The sequence below is a fragment of the Eucalyptus grandis genome, chromosome 3 (assembly GCF_016545825.1).
Source record: "Eucalyptus grandis isolate ANBG69807.140 chromosome 3, ASM1654582v1, whole genome shotgun sequence".
NCBI lineage: Eukaryota > Viridiplantae > Streptophyta > Magnoliopsida > Myrtales > Myrtaceae > Eucalyptus > Eucalyptus grandis.
In genome coordinates this window covers 55,637,170-55,657,702 of record NC_052614.1, presented here as the reverse complement: position 1 = coordinate 55,657,702, position 20,533 = coordinate 55,637,170, and the positions used below count along the sequence as shown (strand labels likewise).

At 39.6% G+C, this 20,533-nt stretch overlaps 1 protein-coding gene across 10 annotated transcripts; it reads right to left on the bottom strand.

Moving 5' to 3' along the window:
- Positions 1-7,648: 7,648 nt before the first annotated feature.
- LOC104439982 (calcineurin B-like protein 10) lies at positions 7,649-17,223 on the bottom strand. Of its 10 annotated transcripts, none has more exons than XR_005549546.1 (7): positions 16,998-17,218; positions 16,643-16,820; positions 16,211-16,334; positions 15,925-15,984; positions 14,201-14,531; positions 13,877-13,946; positions 7,649-8,046 (listed from the first exon to the last, which is right to left on the bottom strand). XR_005549546.1 is itself a non-coding variant. In XM_039308921.1 (7 exons), exons 1-5 carry the CDS (start codon positions 17,028-17,030, stop codon positions 14,508-14,510), a joined length of 378 nt encoding a protein of 125 aa, XP_039164855.1. In that variant the 5' UTR covers positions 17,031-17,222; the 3' UTR covers positions 7,649-8,046; positions 13,877-13,946; positions 14,201-14,507. The 10 variants fall into 10 exon arrangements, 7 of the variants coding, with proteins under 7 accessions (XP_039164855.1, XP_039164854.1, XP_039164852.1 ...); XR_005549545.1 differs by having other exon boundaries at positions 14,201-14,488; positions 16,998-17,217; XM_039308921.1 differs by having other exon boundaries at positions 16,252-16,334; positions 16,998-17,222.
- Positions 17,224-20,533: the final 3,310 nt, after the last annotated feature.

The following is a 20,533-nucleotide window of genomic DNA, read 5'->3' as shown; positions in this document are numbered from 1 at the left end:
TGTTTACATCTACCTAAATAATTAGAATGCATAACATGAAATGACAATCACGTTCACAATTTATAATTTGTAAAGATTAAGCTAAATAGTATCTTGATGATAAGGGACTCCAATGTTAGTGTCAAAGAATGGACAATATGATCATTGCTGTTATTTATTAGGGAGAAGTACCTTATAAGTCATAAAACTTGTCACAAATGTGCAATAGGATCCTACAACTTATAAAAAGTGCTATCAAGTTTTAAAACTTGCCAAATTAGTGCAATTGAGTCATTCTGTTAACTCCATCTAGTTAGATTAATGGAAAATATCAACATAATTTTTTTTTAATATTTTCTCTCTCCTGCATGACATTACCTTACTAAAACGTGAAATATAAAACTAAAATGATATCATTTTGGCCTAAATCCAAAATTTTTAACCGAAATCTTAATTAAATTAGATAAAATAAAATCAAAAAAGAAAGAGTTATTTGTTTATCAATCACAAAAGCAGACTCTCCCAAGTTCATACATCGCATGACATTGATTTTTTCATTTTAAGTCTAGGTTAACTCTATCAAAATTTTATATGAGGAGTTGCGACTAACCTATTGAGGTTGGTTAAAAACCAGATGAGATATGGGAGGATATCTTACTCCCAACATAACTAAAGATCTAGTGTCAGGAACTTGATTACACTAGCTATTTAACTAGTGCTCTTTGGGTACCTAAACTCAATTATTCGTCAACTAAGATGTTCATGCAATCTTTTTACCAATTAAGAGTCTAATCCGTTAAGTGTCCATATTGAAATCCCAACCGTGCCAAAAAAGAAAACAATCAATGAATTGAAAGTGCTCAAGTATGTAATCAAAATGGAAATGCGCAATTCTAACAATGCAGAAACCTATTGTAAAGGCTTAAGAGCTTGTTCAATATTAAGTTAAAAGCGGAAACCTATTGTAAAGGCTTAAGAGCTTGTTCAATATTAAGTTCAATTTTTAAAGGGTTTTCGCATTTTTAATGCTAAACTAAAATGTTTATTAAAACCTAAACTATGAGTATTCTAATCTAGAAAAGTCTAAAACTAATTCTAAACTAGTATTAATGCTACAAATCTAATGAAACCAATTAAAGTCAAATTTTTAAACAAATTTTCATTTTTTATTTTTATGTTTTATTTCTGGAAAATGTGACTTAGCTTGGTGACCCAGTTTGAAAGTGGTCTAATTCGGACCCTATAAGTCCGAGTTAGGTTAAAAATTTGGACTGGTCCCAAAACACCTCATACAAATTGGCCTATATTCTCAGTCCAAACCAGACTAATTGTACTCAGCCCACATTTTTTATTATCTCTTTTTAAATATATATATATATATATATATATATTGTTTACTATGATTTTTCTCTTTTTATTTTATTTTGTTTTAATTTTCTTTTTCTTTTTCTTTTATTTTTTCTTTACCAATACTTCACAAAGACTTAACCAAATGCAAATGGCATTTGGCTACTTTTTTTACTCACCGGGAAGATGCAATTGCATCTCTAAAATCTCTCCAAAGGACTTTAGCTAAATGCAAGGTTGGAAATGTCTTGAAAAGTTGCATTTTTGGAACGCAGAGTCTTAACTTAATGAAAATGTCAAACTTCCCATTTTACCCCTCATATACCAAGTATACTTCCATTTTCACCCCTTCTAAAAACAAATCCTAAAGAGACGCTCCTCTGTCCTTCGCGTCTCCTCTCTCTTTCACTCTTGATGGATCCTTCGCTCTCAACGAACCTATCTCACTTCACCTCTTCAGCTCTTTGCTATCAACAAGCCCTTCTTACTTCACCTCTTCACTCTCGACACCGCTCGCCACTTCGCCTCTTTTTCCTCAGTCCAACGATTTCTGGACTATTGGGTTTGCTAGTTTTTACGATTTCTAGATAACTTTGTGCTGAGCATGAAGGTTTTTACGATGTCACTTTGATCTGTGCTTTGCTAGTTCGTCTTGACTTGGATTCACTTCAATTCTGGATAACCCTATGTGACTACATTGCAATCACTTCAATTTCCAGTTCGTGCTCTGCCAACTTAAAGTATGTTTGCCAGTTTTGGAGCATTTGATGGATAGCTTGAGACTATCTTAAGTAGGTCACTTGTATTTTTTATTTTTTGTAGCAGAAACTGATGAAAGCTGAATGTTATTCATGTTTGCATGTCCATCTTTGCTTGCTTCTCTGCACTCAGTTGTGAATTAAACCAAAGGGCAAGCTCTTAACTGCAGGGCATCGTGGCAAAATAAATTAGATAAGAGTTCGAAACCTGCCATATAGCATCCGATTACGATGTCGAGAATAGGAACTTTGGAATACATTAACGTGGGCTTGTTGTTCTGTCTTAATTAGTTTGTTGGTTTCCTCAGTCAGATGCTACTTATGTAGCAATCACTTTTAGTTTGTTGGTTTGTGCTCTGCCAAGTTAATGTAGGCTTGTTATTCTGTCTTGATTAGTTTGCTGGTTTCATGTCATTTTTTCAGCAGGGTTATGCACAATTAAAACCAGGTTGTCCACACTCCCGTTAATTAGCTCAGTTGTTTTCTTCACAATGATCTTTTGTTGGTATTGTTGCAGATAAGGTTCACGATGCTGTTGAAGTTGCTAGAAAGAATGTCAGGTCAACCACATCAGTGGCGACGACAGGACTTGTTTCACAGAGGTATATTGACACAATGTGATCAACTTACTGACTCCACTTGCGTATATAGCAGTAGGTGTTGCTGATCTAATTGGGGCTATGTTCCTCGGAGTAATCATACATATTGTTGGGCAAGTTGCATTGCACTACTGTTCCGTCTTTGTGGAATCATCTTTTTGGCAATAACTATGTCGTCGCTTTTGAGATGGGTCCTTTTCTGATCATAATCATTTGGCCAATAGTCATGTAAATGCCAAGTGTACCTAACGACCAATGAGGAGTACCAAAATTAGTCGCTAACTTGCTATGAGTTGAACATATTGCTGCTGAAGATATCCTCTGATTTGCTCTGCACAAGAATTGATATTTTTCCCCAGGCAAAGTTTCTTTGTTCTTTACTCCAACAAAATGAAGTTAGAAGGTTTAAGTTTTACGACGCTTTAACTTTGTTCTGTAATGCAGGTATGGAGAATAAGCGGCTCATGCAGCAAACGAAGGCCTAGATGTTGCAGCACATGCTATCCGAACTGCTTGGGCTGTGTTTAAGATAAGAAAGGCCATTAATCCACCCTCGTAAAAGCTGCCGCTGAGGCCAGTTCTGCTGAAGAAGTGAAGGCCAAAGGCAAGAAGAACGGCAGTTTAGAATAGTTTTCTTCCTTATGGCTGCTTATCTTAAGGGAGAACAGGCACGTCTGTATGGAAAAAATAAAGGGGGAGAGAGAGATGAAACATTGCATAATCTCTATATAAACATCTGCCTTTCCTTCTTACCAAAAAAATAAAAAACATCTGCCTTTCCTTTTTATGTGAAGTATGTTTAGTGGATGATCTTTTATAGGGGTTGTATAAATATTGCATTATCTCTGTATGAACGGTGGACTCGGACGGCAGAGGGACGGTGATGTTAAGGTGGTGCTCGCAGGTCAGCTTGGTGGTGCTCTCAGTGGCAAGGCTACTGCAGTGCAAGCTGGCTCAGTGTTCACAGCGGGGACCGGCGGCAAAGATTCACAATGACCGGCCATGGGCTGACCGATTGGCAGCAATTTCAGCAGAACTTCTAGTAAAAATAACACCCAAAGGATGAGCAACAACGGCTCTCAGACCTGCAAGAGTCAGAGAAACCAATCATAGTGGAGCCGGCCATTTTCAATCTATAAAGTACACGAGCGATCCCTTTATAAAGAATACGGACTAGAAGATGAACATAAATTGTCAATTGCCTCTGATTGTGCTCATGCGATGAGTAAAGAAGATAGATAAACAAGATAAGATAAAGGAGATTGGGACCATAAGGGGTGAGACTTCCATATGTAGACAGAGAGTATGGATGATGAGATGATCGCGATGATGACGCTGGACCTCTCTCTCTTCCTTCTGAATGTATTCTCCGATTCTCAGTCTTTGCTTCTTTCTTTGCCAAGTTGCTCCCTCATTATTCAGCCATGTGTGTTCCTTTTCCTGAATATGTCCTATTAGTCTAGTGTCCCTCAAGAATCACATCTGCACAGTTTTATTTTCTTCTTTTCCTTTTTCACCGGTCCACCAAGTGAATTTTCTTGACTGAGAGCGAATTCCCTCCAATGGCCATGGGTAGAAACCCTAGCGCTGGAGCCTGGACTTTGAATCTCGCTGGGAACTGCTACAACAAGGCCATCAAAGCCAGGTTGCTTCGCAGGGAAAGCATCGGCACAGGTTGAGCAAAGACAGGATCAAGTATGGCACGTCGTTAGCAGCAGCGTGCACAGCAGGAAGTTCACCGGTCACGGACTGGCGTTGATGGCTTGGCAACGAACGAACCAGCAACAAAGAGCAAGACCAAACAGCGGTCAAGGAGCGATGAACAGCACTCCGGTACTTGACGTGGGGAGTTTCTATCTCCCTCCTCGGAGAAAATATTGGCTATCCGAGTTGTAGCCAACTCAGCAAAATATTAATCTATTTATCTGGGATAAGTAAACTAATAGTGCCATAAGTTGTGTACGACGCTCATTTTGGTGCCAAAAGTTTCCGCCGGATCACTTAAGTGTCAAATCGGAGAAAAAACGATCACTTTGGTGCCACCGGTGAGAAATTCCAGCCAAAATGATTACGTGGCTTTATATTTAAAAAAAAAAAATCGATAAACTCTTTAAACAACGTCGTTTTCTGTCCTACTTAAGAAAACGACGTCGTTTTGCCATCCTATGTGGATGGCTTAGGAAAAACGACGCTGTATAGCTCATTTGTGATTAAAATTAGGGTTTTTTTTTTGTTCATCCTCACCGACCAAGCTTGCTTGGCCACCGTCACTTGGCCATCATGCTCGACCACCGTCGCTTGGCCACCGTCGCTCAGCCACCGTACTCGGCCACCATCGCTCGGCCAAGAACTGATGGGAAAATAGGAGGCGAGGGCAGAGGAGAAGGAGGAAGAAGGGGGATTGAAGGTGCAGAGAGAGAGAGAAGACGAGGAGTGCGAGGGAAACAAGGAAGGCGCAGATGGAGATGGTGGATTAGGCTCTGTTCAAAGAGTGACTGGTGCTGGTGTTGTTCTTCGAGGAAGAAGACGCCGCCGCCATGGCTTCTCTCTCTGTTGGTGTTGTTCTCCGAGGAAGAAGACGACATCGCCATGGCTTCTCTCTCCGTTGGTGTTGTTCTTCGGAGAAGAAGATGATGCTGCCATGGCTTCTCTCTCTCTGCGCTGGTGTTGTTCTTTGGGGAAGAAGACAATGCCGCCGCCATGGTCTCTCTCTCTCTCTCTCTCTCTCTCTCTCTCTCTCAATTTGAGGATTTAGGGTTTCGATTTGGGGTTTAAGACACCAAACGACGTCATTTGGTGGTTTACTTGCTGACTGGACTTTCCGGCGAGCCACATCAGTATAAGAAATTCATAAAAAAAAAAGGTCACGTCGGATTTCCGGCAGTTCAGATCGGCGTTGGCACCAAAGTGAGCGTTTTTCAAATTTTTTGGCACTTAAGTGATCCGACGGAAACTTTTGGCACCAAAGTGAACGCCGTACACAACTTATGGCACCATCAGTATACTTATCCCCTATTTATCTTGTGACACGTGTCGTACCCAGACCCACAAGTCGGAAACGTTTAAAACTCTGGCGGGCCCCATTCTCTATCTCTCCACTCGCTTTTGCTTTGGCTCCTCTGTTGTTAGACTGTCAGACACCTTGTCTCTCTCTCCTCCATTTCTCTCTCTTCTTCACTGTCGCTTTCTTCCTTTTCTTTTTCCCTTCTAAGGCCATGGATGTCGCTCGATTGCAGCAACCAGCCATGGACGAAGCACTCACCAGCATGCCGACGCTCATCCATGGCCGTCGTTGCTTTCATTGGATCCAGCGAGGGCGACCCTCGCCGAATTCGACAAAAGCGACCCTCGCCGGCCCTCCCTTGTGGCCGGTCGCTGGCCACAGGCAAGCGACACGCGTAATGGACTTGTGCATCACTGTAGTAGCTACTCCAATTTCACCCAATATTTTCTCTATGTCCTATGGGCTTGGGGCCGAATTTTGATTCTCTTATGGGCTCAATCTAGATGATTTAACTAAGCTCAAAACCATCCACTGCCGATTTGATCAAATGCATTTAAATGAAGTACGCTCCTAATGACTATATGCAATTTAAATTCTTTTGCTAGGGGCTAGGATTGATCCCTAAATTACTAAATAAGACATCAAAATTTTGGTATCGATAATATTTGGAAAATTAATTACTATGTTTGGCTTGCATTGAGGTATTTAACTTATTTCCCTATTCTAGCAATTTATTTATTGCTTTTGCTTATTAAGTGTTATTTTTATTGACTTCACACCCCCATAATCATCTTGCATATTGGTGGCTAGGTTATAGTCAATCCAAATTGCTTGCGTAAATATTTTTGAAAATAAAAGAGAAAAATGCACCGAAATGGCGTTGTAGAGATTTTTAGTGCAATCAAATCTCATATCACAATCTCCCATTTACAGAAGAAAGTGCTCTACTACACTTGGATTTTTTTATCAACCCATCAAAATAGATTAGGCACAACTCTAGAATAAAAAAAATTATTTGCATGCTAATAATTTGAATCAAAGTTGCAAATTAGTTAGGTCTTAGGGGAGCCCAAGCTAAGTCTAAGTTTAGTAATCTATTAGCTAAATCTCCGTTAAAGGAGGTCACAACATCCTCGTTTGCTCTCTCTACACTCATCACCTCTGTTTTTCGCTTTCTTTCTTTAACGTTCTTTATACGGTCCTCTTATAAACGAAGAAGATTTGGTCACTCTTTCTTTCTCGTTCGCTTTCTTATCTTCCTTTTCCTTCAAGTCACTCTTTTATTTCTTTTTCAGCCGCAGAGAGATTTAGAAATGGGCTGAGAAATGGCGTAAATTTGGACTTTGGGCCCCTGACTTAGTTTTTTATTTCAAGCCCGCGTTTTACACATAAACGAAGAAGATTTGGTCTCACACGAAAGCTCCTCCTTTTCAACGCAAGTGGTTGAATCATGTGACTTGTCCGTTGTCTCCATCCCAATAAATGCACAATAAACCTCAATATATATATGGGCATAAAAGAGTGAAATGTAAGAGAGGAGGTGTTAGACGTGAGAAGAGCTCTCCTTTGTACTTATTCGCAGAGCTCTTTGGACACACAGCACTTGTGTAATTTGTTGGGCAATAATGTAAGGCTAAACACCGTAAGTTTTTATACAGTTGGGAAACACTTAAGCTTGAGTGATTGTAATTTTTTAATTCTCCGATTTATTGGTGAATTACTTGTTAGCTCTTTCTATGGACGTAAGTTCCAACATTCTAACCAAACCATATAAATTTCCTATGTCCTTTTTTTTATTGTTCCTCGCTACGAGGGGAATAGCCGCTACTAGTGAAAGCGACATACTTAATGTACGAGGAGGAATAGAGATCGACAAGCAAGAGTCTCCCCCTGATCGCCTGTTCATTCTTGTTCTTGATACTGTTTCTTTAATAAAATTAAAAAACAAATGAGTAATTTGGATAATCCCAAACCTTATTTAAAAGCTCTTGCTCGAATTGTCCGAAGCAGCGGAGGAGCTAGAGAGGTTCATCAGCTCATGCAAACAACACGGAAATAGATCTTTAGGAGCAAACTGAGTCGCTGATGACGCTGCCATTAGATGGATGAGGATTATAAGTGCTAGGCCTGAAGTGTCCTTCAGCGGAGAGCCAATGGTCTCTCCACTTTTAGCAATTACGACAAGCTCCCGTTCTATCTCGAACGCAAGCTTTCATTTTATCTCAGCAACCTCCTGTTCTATCTCAGGGTCTAGTGTCACACCTCGGGACCGTGACGCAAGCTTTCGTACTTTCTCAGAGTAAAGTGTCAAACCTCGAGACCGCGACGCAAGGGTCTTCACATACTCGAAAGCACTAGCCTGAAAGCAAATTCAAGACGTCAAGGAAAAAACATCTGTTCAGTCAGACAAGGTTTTGTTAGTAATTTGTTTATAAAACAAATGAAGAGATGCCTTGTCCCACATCGAAAAGATGTGAGTGCGCACGTGGACGAGATTTGGCACTAACCAACGGTCATTATTTTATTTATTGAAAATTCGGATTTATTTCTATAAAAAAATTAATTATAAAGTATTGTTGAAACAAATGCGACTGCTCACGAAAAGTTACAATTATTTTTATTTATTTATTTAATTCCGAATTTCTTATGCCTTTTCAACGCAACCTTTGAGACATACTTGTTCATTTTACAACCTTTCCCGAAAGGTTGTCTTTGTTCTTTTGCAATTTTTTGAAGAGTTGCATTTATTCGAAAGACATATATAAGTACATTTGTTTTGAGATCAAATATATATATCTTCTTCCATTTTCGTCTTTTTCTTTTAAAAGAAACTACAGCCATTGTTTCTAATTGTTTCCTATGAGAGATCCCGGAGAAATACTAGAATTGCTATCTAGTATTCTCACTTGAGACTTTGTTGTATCCTGGAGGAAATTTGCCGGTGACCATTAGCAATGTTGTGGGGCAAATAAATCCTTAAAGAAAGTGATATCACGCCTCAAAGTCTGATTTGAGTACTCTAAAGATCCGACTTCATTGTTCTACCCAATTCGAAGCCATATTTTCCAACAATTTTAAGGATTTATTTGTGTAACAATGGAGTCAGAGTTGATCAAATTCATAAGTCTAGATGTGTTGAAACAAGATCGCACGAGCAAGGGAGGTGAAGTTGCTGGGAAGCCATTTACAATGTAGAGTGCGCTGACCAGAATGTGGGACTTCATTGCCAGGGAAATACGGATCCTTTTTTCGCTGCCTCCTTCGCTCTAATTGTTGCCGCGCTTTTATAGATCCCAATATTATATTATTTGATGGCATCAATATTCTTAGCACTGAATGGGAACACTGCAATGTTTCTTCGGATTGCGTCTCTTGGTTATTTTGTGCATTAGTGCAGGATATCTTCTTTGATGGGGAAACGGTGGTTCATCGGGGAATGGGTCATTTATCATGCCTGAATTGGAGTGTAGCGCTGGTTCATCTACGACAACAATAGCGAGGATGACATAGACGACATAATCGAATCCCTTGCCAACGTCGATTACAACATTTCGAAGCACGTGTAGCCGTAGATTAAGACGCAAGACGCCAAGTTTGCCCATTGAGTGATGCAGGCACCAAAAACAAGCGAGTGGGTTGGGTTCATCGACGTGGACAAGTTCTTTCACTTGCCAACGGGTCTGCTCCTGGATGGCTTCCGTGCTCGTCGGCGTCGGCCATAGTTTCAAAAGAGCTCAAAGCATTCTGCTTCATGGCTGAGAACCTAAAGAGACTGGATCTCGATCGAGACCTTTCTGTTGGCCACGATTCCGATCGTCAATGATAACCGAAGCGTTTGTCATCAATCCAATTGCCAATCTATTAACAAGGTCAGTTCACGGACTCGGCGACTTCCAACAAGGCCCTTCGGTGCCTTGTCCGTTTTAGTCCAATTTCGCCGGTGCCGCTCTAGTCGCTCCCCAACAATCATGATGGTTTTGTTTTCGAATTCTCCCTGTTTCCACCTTGTTCAAAGATTCGAGCAGTTTTCGGATCCGCCGGAGAACCAATCTTGGCGATTCCTTCCTCTGCATGAGGGTTTTGTGATGGTTTAAGCGGTTTTTCTTTCTCCTCTCTTCGTACCTTTCCTCAAATTGGGAATTACTCGTAATTCCGCTTTTCCATTCTTGAGTTTCAAGTCTTGACATTTTCTGACTGTCCATCGATATTTTCTTTGATGTTACCTTACGCGAGGTCTCTGTGCCGCTCTACGGACTTGGTCGAGCAGTGGCTCGATGTGGTCGGTTCATACAGAGTACAACAATGAGATGGCTATTGGAGAGGATATCCGGCCCTTTAACGCTCCCCTGCACGGAGGATCAGGCGAAGTGGGAGCCTCCGCTTCGCAAAGGTCACCCATCGTGGCCAGAAATTTTGGATCCCAATTTGAAGCGTGGAAATAAGATGCTTCAATTGCGTGTGTGAAAAGTGAGCGAAACTGAATCATATGTGGAGGACAGGGAAATCAGGATATCATCCAAGAACCGAGTGGTTTCGGCCACCACTATTTTAAGTCTTCCTATGGCTCCATCTACATTGTCACCGAATGATAGTCTGGTGGATGTGTTTTGAACTCCTCTATCTCATTGGATCCGGTACATGGATCTGATCTTCCTGTGGTTGATCAATCTATATCTCTCAGTGCATCTGGATGCAAGGCCCAGGCATTGCATCAGGAGCAAAGTGAGGCTGGTGATCAAGATGACAGTATGGTTGAGGATGGAGAATTTGTTCACGAGAGGACCATCTCGAAGTCACGATGGGCATTTGATAGTGATTCACCGAGTCTTATCTGTGCATCTGATGATGAAGAAATGATACTGGAGAATAGAGCATTGGTCACAAAGAGGTCAAAGAGAGTGGGGAGTTTCTTCCAGAAGGCAAATGTTGGGTCATTCATGGATGCTTTGGAGGATTACTTGAGAATGTACTGAGGTATTGCTTTTTGCTTATCGGCTTATATGCTAAGGTATGCGATATTTTTATCTCCATGTTTAGCACGTAAACTGCTACATTATTTGTCATTGAGGTCTTTAGTCATCTTTTGGCGTGTGTGTTCAATTCCATGTGTGGGATAATGATAGAATTGAAGAGATGCGATATGCCCCTATTTAAGACTTCAGTAACAAGAAATTGGTATGCATGTGTATGCTTGAGCTGTTAATCATTGTAGGCGGTTGACCAAGAAAAGTGAGTTCAATCGCAATGCATTACGAGATTGACACGAGCGTATGAATTTTGAACTAGAACTGGAAGGTGTCTATAGAATTTTGGTATCGTGTGATTGAGCTAGACTTTTGGTCTTGATTAGTTTCATGCTTTAGTATTTTTTAGCCATGCATTCAAGCACAAGATTAATTGGAATCGGCTTGATTGCTTGATGTCCTGGATTAATATGTGCATGAATGTTTATGTTATTATGGGCTTATGCGAGCACATAAACAGTGGCATGAAAATTCGATTCAATCATATTATCTAATGGTTTCAAGCATAATAATGTTAAATTTATGGTTTTGCCCTTGCGTGCAATTTGATGAAGAAATGAGGTATGGATCTGATTATACCTTTTAGAAGATTTGGATTATTCGACGTTGTTGATTCCATTCCTAGAATTGCCGGTATCTTCTTTTTGCCTCTCTCAATTCCAGTTTATGCACTTTTGATACCTCGATACTTGATTCGCTCGTATTTACTAAATTTTTAGAGAATGTTCTTACATGCATGGGATGATATGTAGTGCTCTATTTATGGAGGCAATCTGGAGATACTGAGTGGGTTTTTTGGGTGTCCCTTGTTTGGTTCTAATGTGTTCTATTTGCTGTCCTTGCACCTCATAGATTTGATTCTAAGGAATAGCATAAATGAGCCAAGAGAGTAGAATTGCATTGGTTTTCTATTTTGATGTATGTATTTCATTGAGCATGAAATTTGACAATGCATAATTTTGATTGGATGCCTCATGAAATATTCTTGTGGTGGGGGTATCCGAAGGGGACTTGAAGTCATTGAGACTAAGAAGTATCTAGCTTTCATTTTCAAAATGAAATATTTAGGAGAAGCAGATACTATCTTAAGTATTAAAATTTAAAAAAATAGTGGGGGTTATTCTTTGAGCTAAAGTGATTACATGGAGAAGATGTTGCATAGATTTAAACATCTTGTTTTCAAATATATGAGTACTCCATTTGATTCCTGGTGGAGAGTTTTTAATGTGAGTGATATTGGTTTTTGATGTATGCGATACATTATCTAGACCTGATATTACTTTAATATATGCAAGTTGAGTAAATTCTAGTAATCCAATATAGAACATTAGAGAGTTATCTTATTGTTCTATAATAATTCGGCTATATTAGAAAGATATACCGATGCTAGTTAGATTGCAAGTGTGAGAGATAAACAATCCACTAATGGATTAATTTTCACATTACGTGAATGTGTTGTTTCTTGGGCGAGCAAGAAACAAATGTGCATAATTCACTCAACTATGAAACTTGAATCGTTGCTTTAATAGAATTTGAGAAAGATGCTAAATGGACTATGAATTTGTTGTTAAATATCAAATTATGACCTAGTCCTATGCCTCCTATTTCTATCTTTTGTGATAGTCAGGCTACTTTAGCAAGAGCCTATAGTAGCACCTATAGTAGCACCTATAACTGTAAGTCTAGACATATAAGTCTAAGATATGAATATGTGAGACAATTGATTAAAGATGGTACCATAACAATTGTCTACGTGAGGTCAAGTAATAGTCTTGCTGATCCCTTGACAAAGGCTTTACCAAGAGATATGGTAATAATGACCTCATAAGAAACGGGGCTGAAACCCTTTAATTGAAATCACCAATAATGGTAACCCGACCTTTTTCTAGAACATCACTAGTTACAAGGTTTAATGGGTAAGAACAAGTTATTGGATGTGATTGTTTGATATTGACGTAGTCCTGATATGAGAAGTCAGTATCGTCTGTTACGTTTTGTAGGTTGGATTGAATTCTTAATGAAGTATAGTACAAACTTATAATGTGTTGATAGTAACAAAAACACATAGTAGATACTTTACATATATGAGCTTAGAAGTGGTGCCGCTTCTTACGAAAGTTAGGGTTGCTTTCTAGAGAGCTCATGAAACAGGATTAAGCACAAGGCCATAATAGTGCGGAGTAATATAGAACTTCTCGCTGAAACAAGAGGTTAGTGTATGTGTGGTATGTCCGGTTCTATTATATAAAGTACAAGTTTAAAGCCGAGCTACTTGTCACTTTGATAGGGCTTTGAGATACTTGCACTAAGTAAAGGATTAACTCGAAAGAGACCTTTATGTATGTATATTAATCTTACGGAAATTTTGGTTGTATATTTCTAACGTTTTATTTTTTGTTTTGTTTTATAAACAAAAGTGGGGGATTGTTGGTAATTTGTTTATAAAACAAATGAAGAGATGCCTTGTCCCACATCGAAAAGATGTGAGTGCGCACGTGGACGAGATTTGGCACTAACCAACGGTCATTATTTTATTTATTGAAAATTCGGATTTATTTCTATAAAAAAAATTAATTATAAAGTATTGTTGAAACAGTGCGACTGTTCACGAAAAGTTACAATTATTTTTATTTATTTATTTAATTCCGAATTTCTTATGCCTTTTCAACGCAACCTTTGAGACATACTTGTTCATTTTACAACCTTTTCCGAAAGGTTGTCTTTGTTCTTTTGCAATTTTTTGAAGAGTTGCATTTATTCAAAAGACATATATAAGTACATTTGTTTTGAGATCAAATATATATATCTTCTTCCATTTTCGTCTTTTTTCTTTTAAAAGAAACTACAGCCATTGTTTCTAATTGCTTCCTATGAGAGATCCTGGAGAAATACTAGAATTGCTATCTAGTATTCTCACTTGAGACTTTGTTGTATCCTGGAGGAAATTTGCCGGTGACCATTAGCAATGTTGTGGGGTAAATAAATCCTTAAAGAAAGTGATATCACGCCTCAAAGTCTGATTTGAGTATTCTAAAGATCCGACTTCATTGTTCTACCCAATTCGAAGCCATATTTTCCAACAGGTTTCCTAGGAGGTCACTGAAACACCATGGATGAGTATAATCGGCAAAAACTAGATTTCGAGCGGTTGGAGCAGCTGCATACTTGAATGTACTTCTGTGCTTTGTTCCGTGCTTCACCAGCATCGGATGCCAAAACTGCAGTCTGTTTGAAACTGAGCCCAACAAATAATATTCATCAAGAAAATACTACAATCAAATGAGACAACCGATGTAAAGCTCCCACAATGTCATAGATACGATGATAAGAGCATTACTCAGCAATTCGCCAACCTACACAAATTTTGTCCAACGATGAAGAAACTACAATTATCTTAACCCAGTTTAACAAGCATTCTATCAAGGGACATACCTTCAGCAACGCAAACTATCAAAATAAACAGACAATGATTACTTTGGTAAAGATTACCATAATAACGGAACCGAAAGAGCCGGCCAAAACGCCAGACAAGACAGCATCTCCACACTGAAGAAGGTCCCGATGATAAGTGGTTAAAGCATGACAAGGGCAAAAGCCGGAACCATTCCCCTGATAGCCGCTGCATCATTTGAACTTTCGACATGTTCAGCATAGTCGAGGTCCTCAAGACCATCCCGGAGCACTAAACCGGTCCGAGCTGTCTTCAATCTTGCACGTTCCACACTTCGCACGATCCTAGCAGAGAACTAGTATGGAATCCCGGCGCCGACGATCAAACTAATGGAGAACTTTGGTGTCAGGACATCAGCAGGAAAAAGTGCTGCACGACTCGCAAAATGCACCAAACATAGCAATAGACATCGGGGCAGCTGATTCAATGGTGAAATCTTGCTTCTTTAGCGTAATTGTTATAAAATTCATAAGCCTCCTCATAAGAGTTAAACTCCATGGCCCGACCCTTGTTAGGTGTTTTGATTCTTCTCTCTCCTCAATAAAAAAATAAAAATAAAAAGCTACAAACTCAATCGATATAACACAAGTTCTATTTCTTTTGGTGTTATGAGCTTTTCACTACGTACTTTCGGTCTCGTTTTGGTCGTTTACGTTATTTTTTATCAATCTCTTTACCTTCTATACGAACTTCATCAATCTCAAAAGGGGTTTCTCAAAAAAAAAAAAAAAAAAAAATCTATGAATCAACACCTTATATTACGTTATTCGCAATAATTGGATGTCCCGCATTTTAATTTTACTAGATTAATCAACTGAAAGACGTCAAAGGTGATTTTTATTTTATTTTATGATATATTGAAAGGGCTATATAACATTTCGTGGTAACTAAGCATAGAATATTGTTTTATAAGTCCACGGTACACGGGAATTCTTCAATTAATGAGGAAGTAGGAAGAAAACAGTGCGCACAGCACGTGGTCAAATGATTAAGCTTTTTCTTTGGAGTTAATAACACGAAAAATTCCAAACTAATACACATATAATAAATTTACCCCAAACTAATTTTTTTTCCACCAAAAGCCTCAAACCGATACACCTTTGAAAAAATTTCTCCCAAACTTACATTTATAACAAATTTATCTTTTGTTAATTTCCATTAAACTATCAATTTGCTGAGTTGGATGACACGTAATAATTGATTGTTCTATTAATTTGAGATTTTACCATCCGCTTGTCACATTTATACTAGTTTTATGACACCATCCACTAACAAAGCCATCAAAGTGAAGTTCCACCGCACAGCACATGAGAGAGAGAGAGAGAGAGAGGGGTGCTGAGCCTAAAGATAATCCAAGATGTCTCATAGACAAGCGGCAATTTTTATAGAATAATTCTTTACTTATCCACAAGAACCAAATAAATATTTGGCCAAAACAAGTGACGGTCCCTCCACATTGTTTTTTGAAGGATTTTCAGATCACACAATGAAAGATCTCCCGGAGCGATAGAGGCATACCCATAATTCACCCATCCGATTTTAATAAGATTTGCAGATTTCAGAGATGAAATGGAACAAGACAGAAACTTTCGTCACGTAATCAATGTGTAATATGCTCTGTCCCCCCCAAGTATGGACCCATATATGCTACCAGATTATCAACCAGATGTCCTTACATTGCCATGATTAATGAACAAATCAATTGATCCATCTTTCGTGAAAAATTATAAGTAGTGCCGTACAGATGAAGGAGATGCATTACCCGATCTAGGAAAAGATTCTCTCCCGTAGGAGTGCTGAGTAGTGCCAATTGAAGCTCTTCCTGCATGAAGACAGTCATTAAGTGACAGAGGCAAGACTAGATCCCATCACCAGCTACATAGCTGGCAAGCTCAGTCAGTTTCTCACAATATTTCGTTTGGTATTTGACACAACATACAGAGTGAAAATGAGCATATATCCTGCTATCTACCTTATCAAGAATCAAGAAGAATCACCAGCTACTGGCACATAAAAGTAGATATCAACCATGTAACAGAGGGAATTACCATCAACCGCTGGTATGTAATTTAAATTTAGTTGAAACTACCATGTGAATTAGGCCATCGTCAATAATAGAACTGCTCAATTTCTTGAAAAGCTCGTACAGCGCTTCGACTTCATTACTTGTAACTGCAACCCACGAAGTCAAACCAGAAAATAAAAGTGAAGATCCTCTCCTCCAAACGACCCAAACCAGCCATATGCATTGCAATCTCGAGAAATCACGAAGCCTAAAAAAACATAATCGACTCTCATTTTCAGGATTGTTCAACACAAAATTTCGAATTTTCCAGCAAGATCAACCGGATCGTTCTGTTCCTCCGCAAGCTCCAATAGCATTTTCTCCATTTACTAACGAAGAGGTATATAAATATACATTCACACCGAATTCTCTCCGCCCAGCTTTAACAACAAACACGGCAACAAAAGGCACTCACATCTCGTCTCGCTGGCGAGGCGGTTGACGTCGCCGAACCGGTAGCAGCGACCCTTCTTGTCGCGCCTCGCCCGGTTCTCGCAGCAACTGCCGACGGCGAAAGCCACGACCTCGGCTATCGACGCGAGCGGTATGAAAGCGGCACAGATCCGCTCGCCGATCGTCAGAGAGCTCGATCTCTGCCCAGAAAACACCAAGACCAAATCACCACCCGTTACAAAAAAACAACGCACCCGTCCCGCCAAAAGGGCGCTACCCATTTCGCAGGAAACGGAAAACGAAGCGGAAACGAAGTCAAGTCCGGATTTTTCCCCCGGATCGACAGCACGGGACCGAGCTCGGAGCTGGCAACGTACCGAAGAGTCGCGGCTGGTTCTTCGGGCCTCCATTCGCGGTCGCGGAGAACCATCAGCTAGAGAGAGAGAGAGAGAGAGAGAGGGTGTTCTCGGGAAGGAGATCTTTTGCTCTGCTCTCCGAGAGCTTGTGATGGAGAACGGACGACAGGTAAAGCCACGGGGGAGAAGGACAAGAACGTGAAGAAGATGGAGCTCGGTACCAATGATGTCGCGCGGGACACAAGCTGAGGCCGACATCCTTGGTTCCCACATGAATAATGCACCGCCTCTCTCGACCTTAGAAAAGATGGGATCTTCTTTCTCTCTTTGTTTTATACTTCTTTTGTCGTTTACGAACGCGTTTGCATCTGGCGTGGCTGGCGAAGCGGACGGATGACCATTTGGATTACCACCATCTTAGAGGACTAGGATAGGGATATTAATTTCAGGTGTAGGTTTCAAATCCCGCACTTCACAAAAAAAAAAAAAGAAAGCCTAAGAATGAATTGAAAATCAAAGTAGGATAGATAAAAAAAAAAAAAAAGAACGAACAATGCGAAAAAGGATAAGATGGAATGATGTGGTTTCAAGTTGATCATGAGGCCTCGAATTGAAAGAGTTGGGGTTTTCGAACTAAGCGTGCCTTGCCTCAGATCAAGAATTGCGAGTGAATTTCGTCAACATCACATGGATAGATAATTTAGCTATTGATTTTTCTATGTCTCGAGTTAAAGTTTGTGCATCTTTTTTGGTTATTTGGAAAATGGGATATTTAACCATATATGTGAAAGAAAATCATACCATCTGAGATGTGGTCGGGATGGTATTATTGTGGTTTTTGAAGTCAATAAAAAAATTTAGATTTATTATCGCGATCTAATCAGCTGTGCTATTAATAAAAAGAGTTTATATATTATAAAAAGGGACGTTTAAATACTATTTGATGGGAACGTCATATCTGATAATTGAATTTTGTTACTAGCTTTTGTTGTCTATGAGAAATCGCAATAATACTATTTTATCTCTAAGGATTTGAAATAAAAAAACAATTATCCTATTTTGGCGGCTTATGAATTATTGCGGTGCAGATGTTACACTTACACTATTAATTGTCCTGGCAAAAGACATTAATTATGTATTCGGGCCCGTTTGTCTGCAATTAAAGAAAAGCAAAAACTTCCTCTCCTTTCAAAATTTAAATCATATTCGAAATTCAAATGATTATGAAAATTAATAGTAATTTTACGTGTCAATATTTAAATATCAAAGTGCATGAGCTACAATATTTGAAGTAAATATGAAGTAAAACTAAATTCAGACAAGCACCAAAGATTTCTACCTGAGGATAATACGACATATGTTTTATATGTATGTAATTTATTTTACTCATAAGAACGAATATTTTTCTTTATGTTAGCAAACACAAGCGTCTTGCTAACAAAGCAAGCGACTCCTTGATTTAATCCAATAATTGACTTATGCATCTTTAAGTGGCTTTATACGTTTCTAAACCTCTACTTTGCCCAACTCCTTTCAAAGGGAAAAAATTAACTTTCCAAGCCTTTATTTTGACTATTTTCTGATCAAATTCTTCACTTTTAGTTCGTCTTCAATTCTTTCATCTAGTCCTTCCAACACTAAAATTTAGCCGAATTCAATTGGCATAGATATGGACGACTTTATCATGTTACATGGATAAAAAAATTTCATTACGAACATCTCCGTTAGCTAAATTTTATCCATGTCACATTCTAATAATGTCTACACTGGCTAAATTTCTCCATATGCGTTCATGTGGCTGTCCACCCATCCTATCCGCACAATATTTTGGCATCACCCGACAGCCATATCAACTAAATTTGGTCAGATTTGGTGCGGGGCGAGTTGATTCAAAAATTAATCCAAATAAAAGGATTTGAGTAGACAAAATTAGATGTATAGGAGACTTGATTAGGGAAAGTCCGAAAGTTCAGGGAAAAGAAAAGTAGAAAGTTTGTGTACTGTTCTTTTTTTCTGTCTTTTTTAAAGGGAGTCAATGACCAAGGCCAGCAAAGCCAAACCTGCTTTGTTTTGTTCAGAGATACCGCAAGAATAATGAATTAGCAATGATTGGCACGTTAATCTATTACTAACACGAAGATAATTGGACTGCATGTGGAAGCAAGGAGGGGGTTTTGTCTGTGGCTTCATCTGATAACGACTTCTAGGGCGACTAAACTAACATGGGTTTCCTTGAATTTGGTACGCTTATCTATTAGCTTGTATCCCCAAAAAATAAATAATTTTATAAAATAATTGTTACATGTCACTTAAAATAACTAATTAATAAAAAGTATTTTCATTATTGATAATGATTGTTATCTAAACATTATTTATTCATATATTTTCATAAACAATGCAAAACGATCATTTTTAAGAAAATATTTATTAAGTAAATAAACACACCCAAATGTTTGATTAATCGATTGGCCTCTTAGTCAACATCGTAGGAAGAACAAAACTTGAACGACGTCACGCCCACGAGGCATTGTTGGACCTTTCTTATCGTCTGGATCCTTTGAGGTGAAGTGTCGGATTCGGATTTAGAGGGGGCCCTCGGGAGGACGAATCTTGCCCTCTCGCCAACACCCAAACTCAAAAACAGGCTCGTGGGTACGCTTTCTCCATACGTTATTGACGAGAAAGCGGAGCTTTATATCTTTTTGAGGCCATTGCGGAATCTTATATGCACCAACCATCTAATTAAAGGTTTAAGATTATCGAGCCGTTGTGGCCGGAATTGTTCCTGAAGGCTTTATTTAATTTGGGCTTAAGGCCCGTCCGCCCAAGTTGGGCCAAGAGAGCCCGGCCCACAGGAATATGGCCCGTGGATGGGGGAGGTATAAAAGGGGGAGAGAGAGAGAGAGAAGACATTTGTTGGAATTAGAAATTACGCACGTCTTTTCTCTCCCGCGCGTTTTCTCTCTCAAAAGGAACAGTAGGCATACGGCTTCAAATTCTTCCCTTCAAGGCTTCATCGGATTGAATTCGACCGGATTTTCTTCCTCAATCGGCGTCGGTATTTAATCTGTGGCTAAAATCGTACGCTCGAATCCGTGGTGTGCTTTAGGATCGGTGATGCGTGTTCGTTTTCCGGCTTCGTCTTCCGCATTGATTTAGGGGTTCGATTTAGTGTCGAATCCGGTATTTCGGGGATCAGTCATTCCCAACATTGGTATCAGAGCCCTAGTTCACGTTTTCCCGATCTATTTTGATGTTTTTGATTGATTTTTCGCAAAAGCAATTCGGCCGTACGGATCGGGGCGAGAAATCCTGACACCCGAGCATTCTTCGGCCACTTTTCTGAGTTTTCGTAAGTCGAAATCGCTTTCTGAACACATGCGGAGAAAGGCGACGTCGAGACGAGTCTGGAGACACGTCGTGCGCCGACGGGCGACACCGCACGCGCCCACACGCGCGCCGTGCCGCTGCGCGTGGTCGCGACGCGCCTGGAAGCGCTGGCTCGCCCAGCGCATGCGGCACACGCGCCGGTCGGCGAACCGGCGCGTGCGCACCGC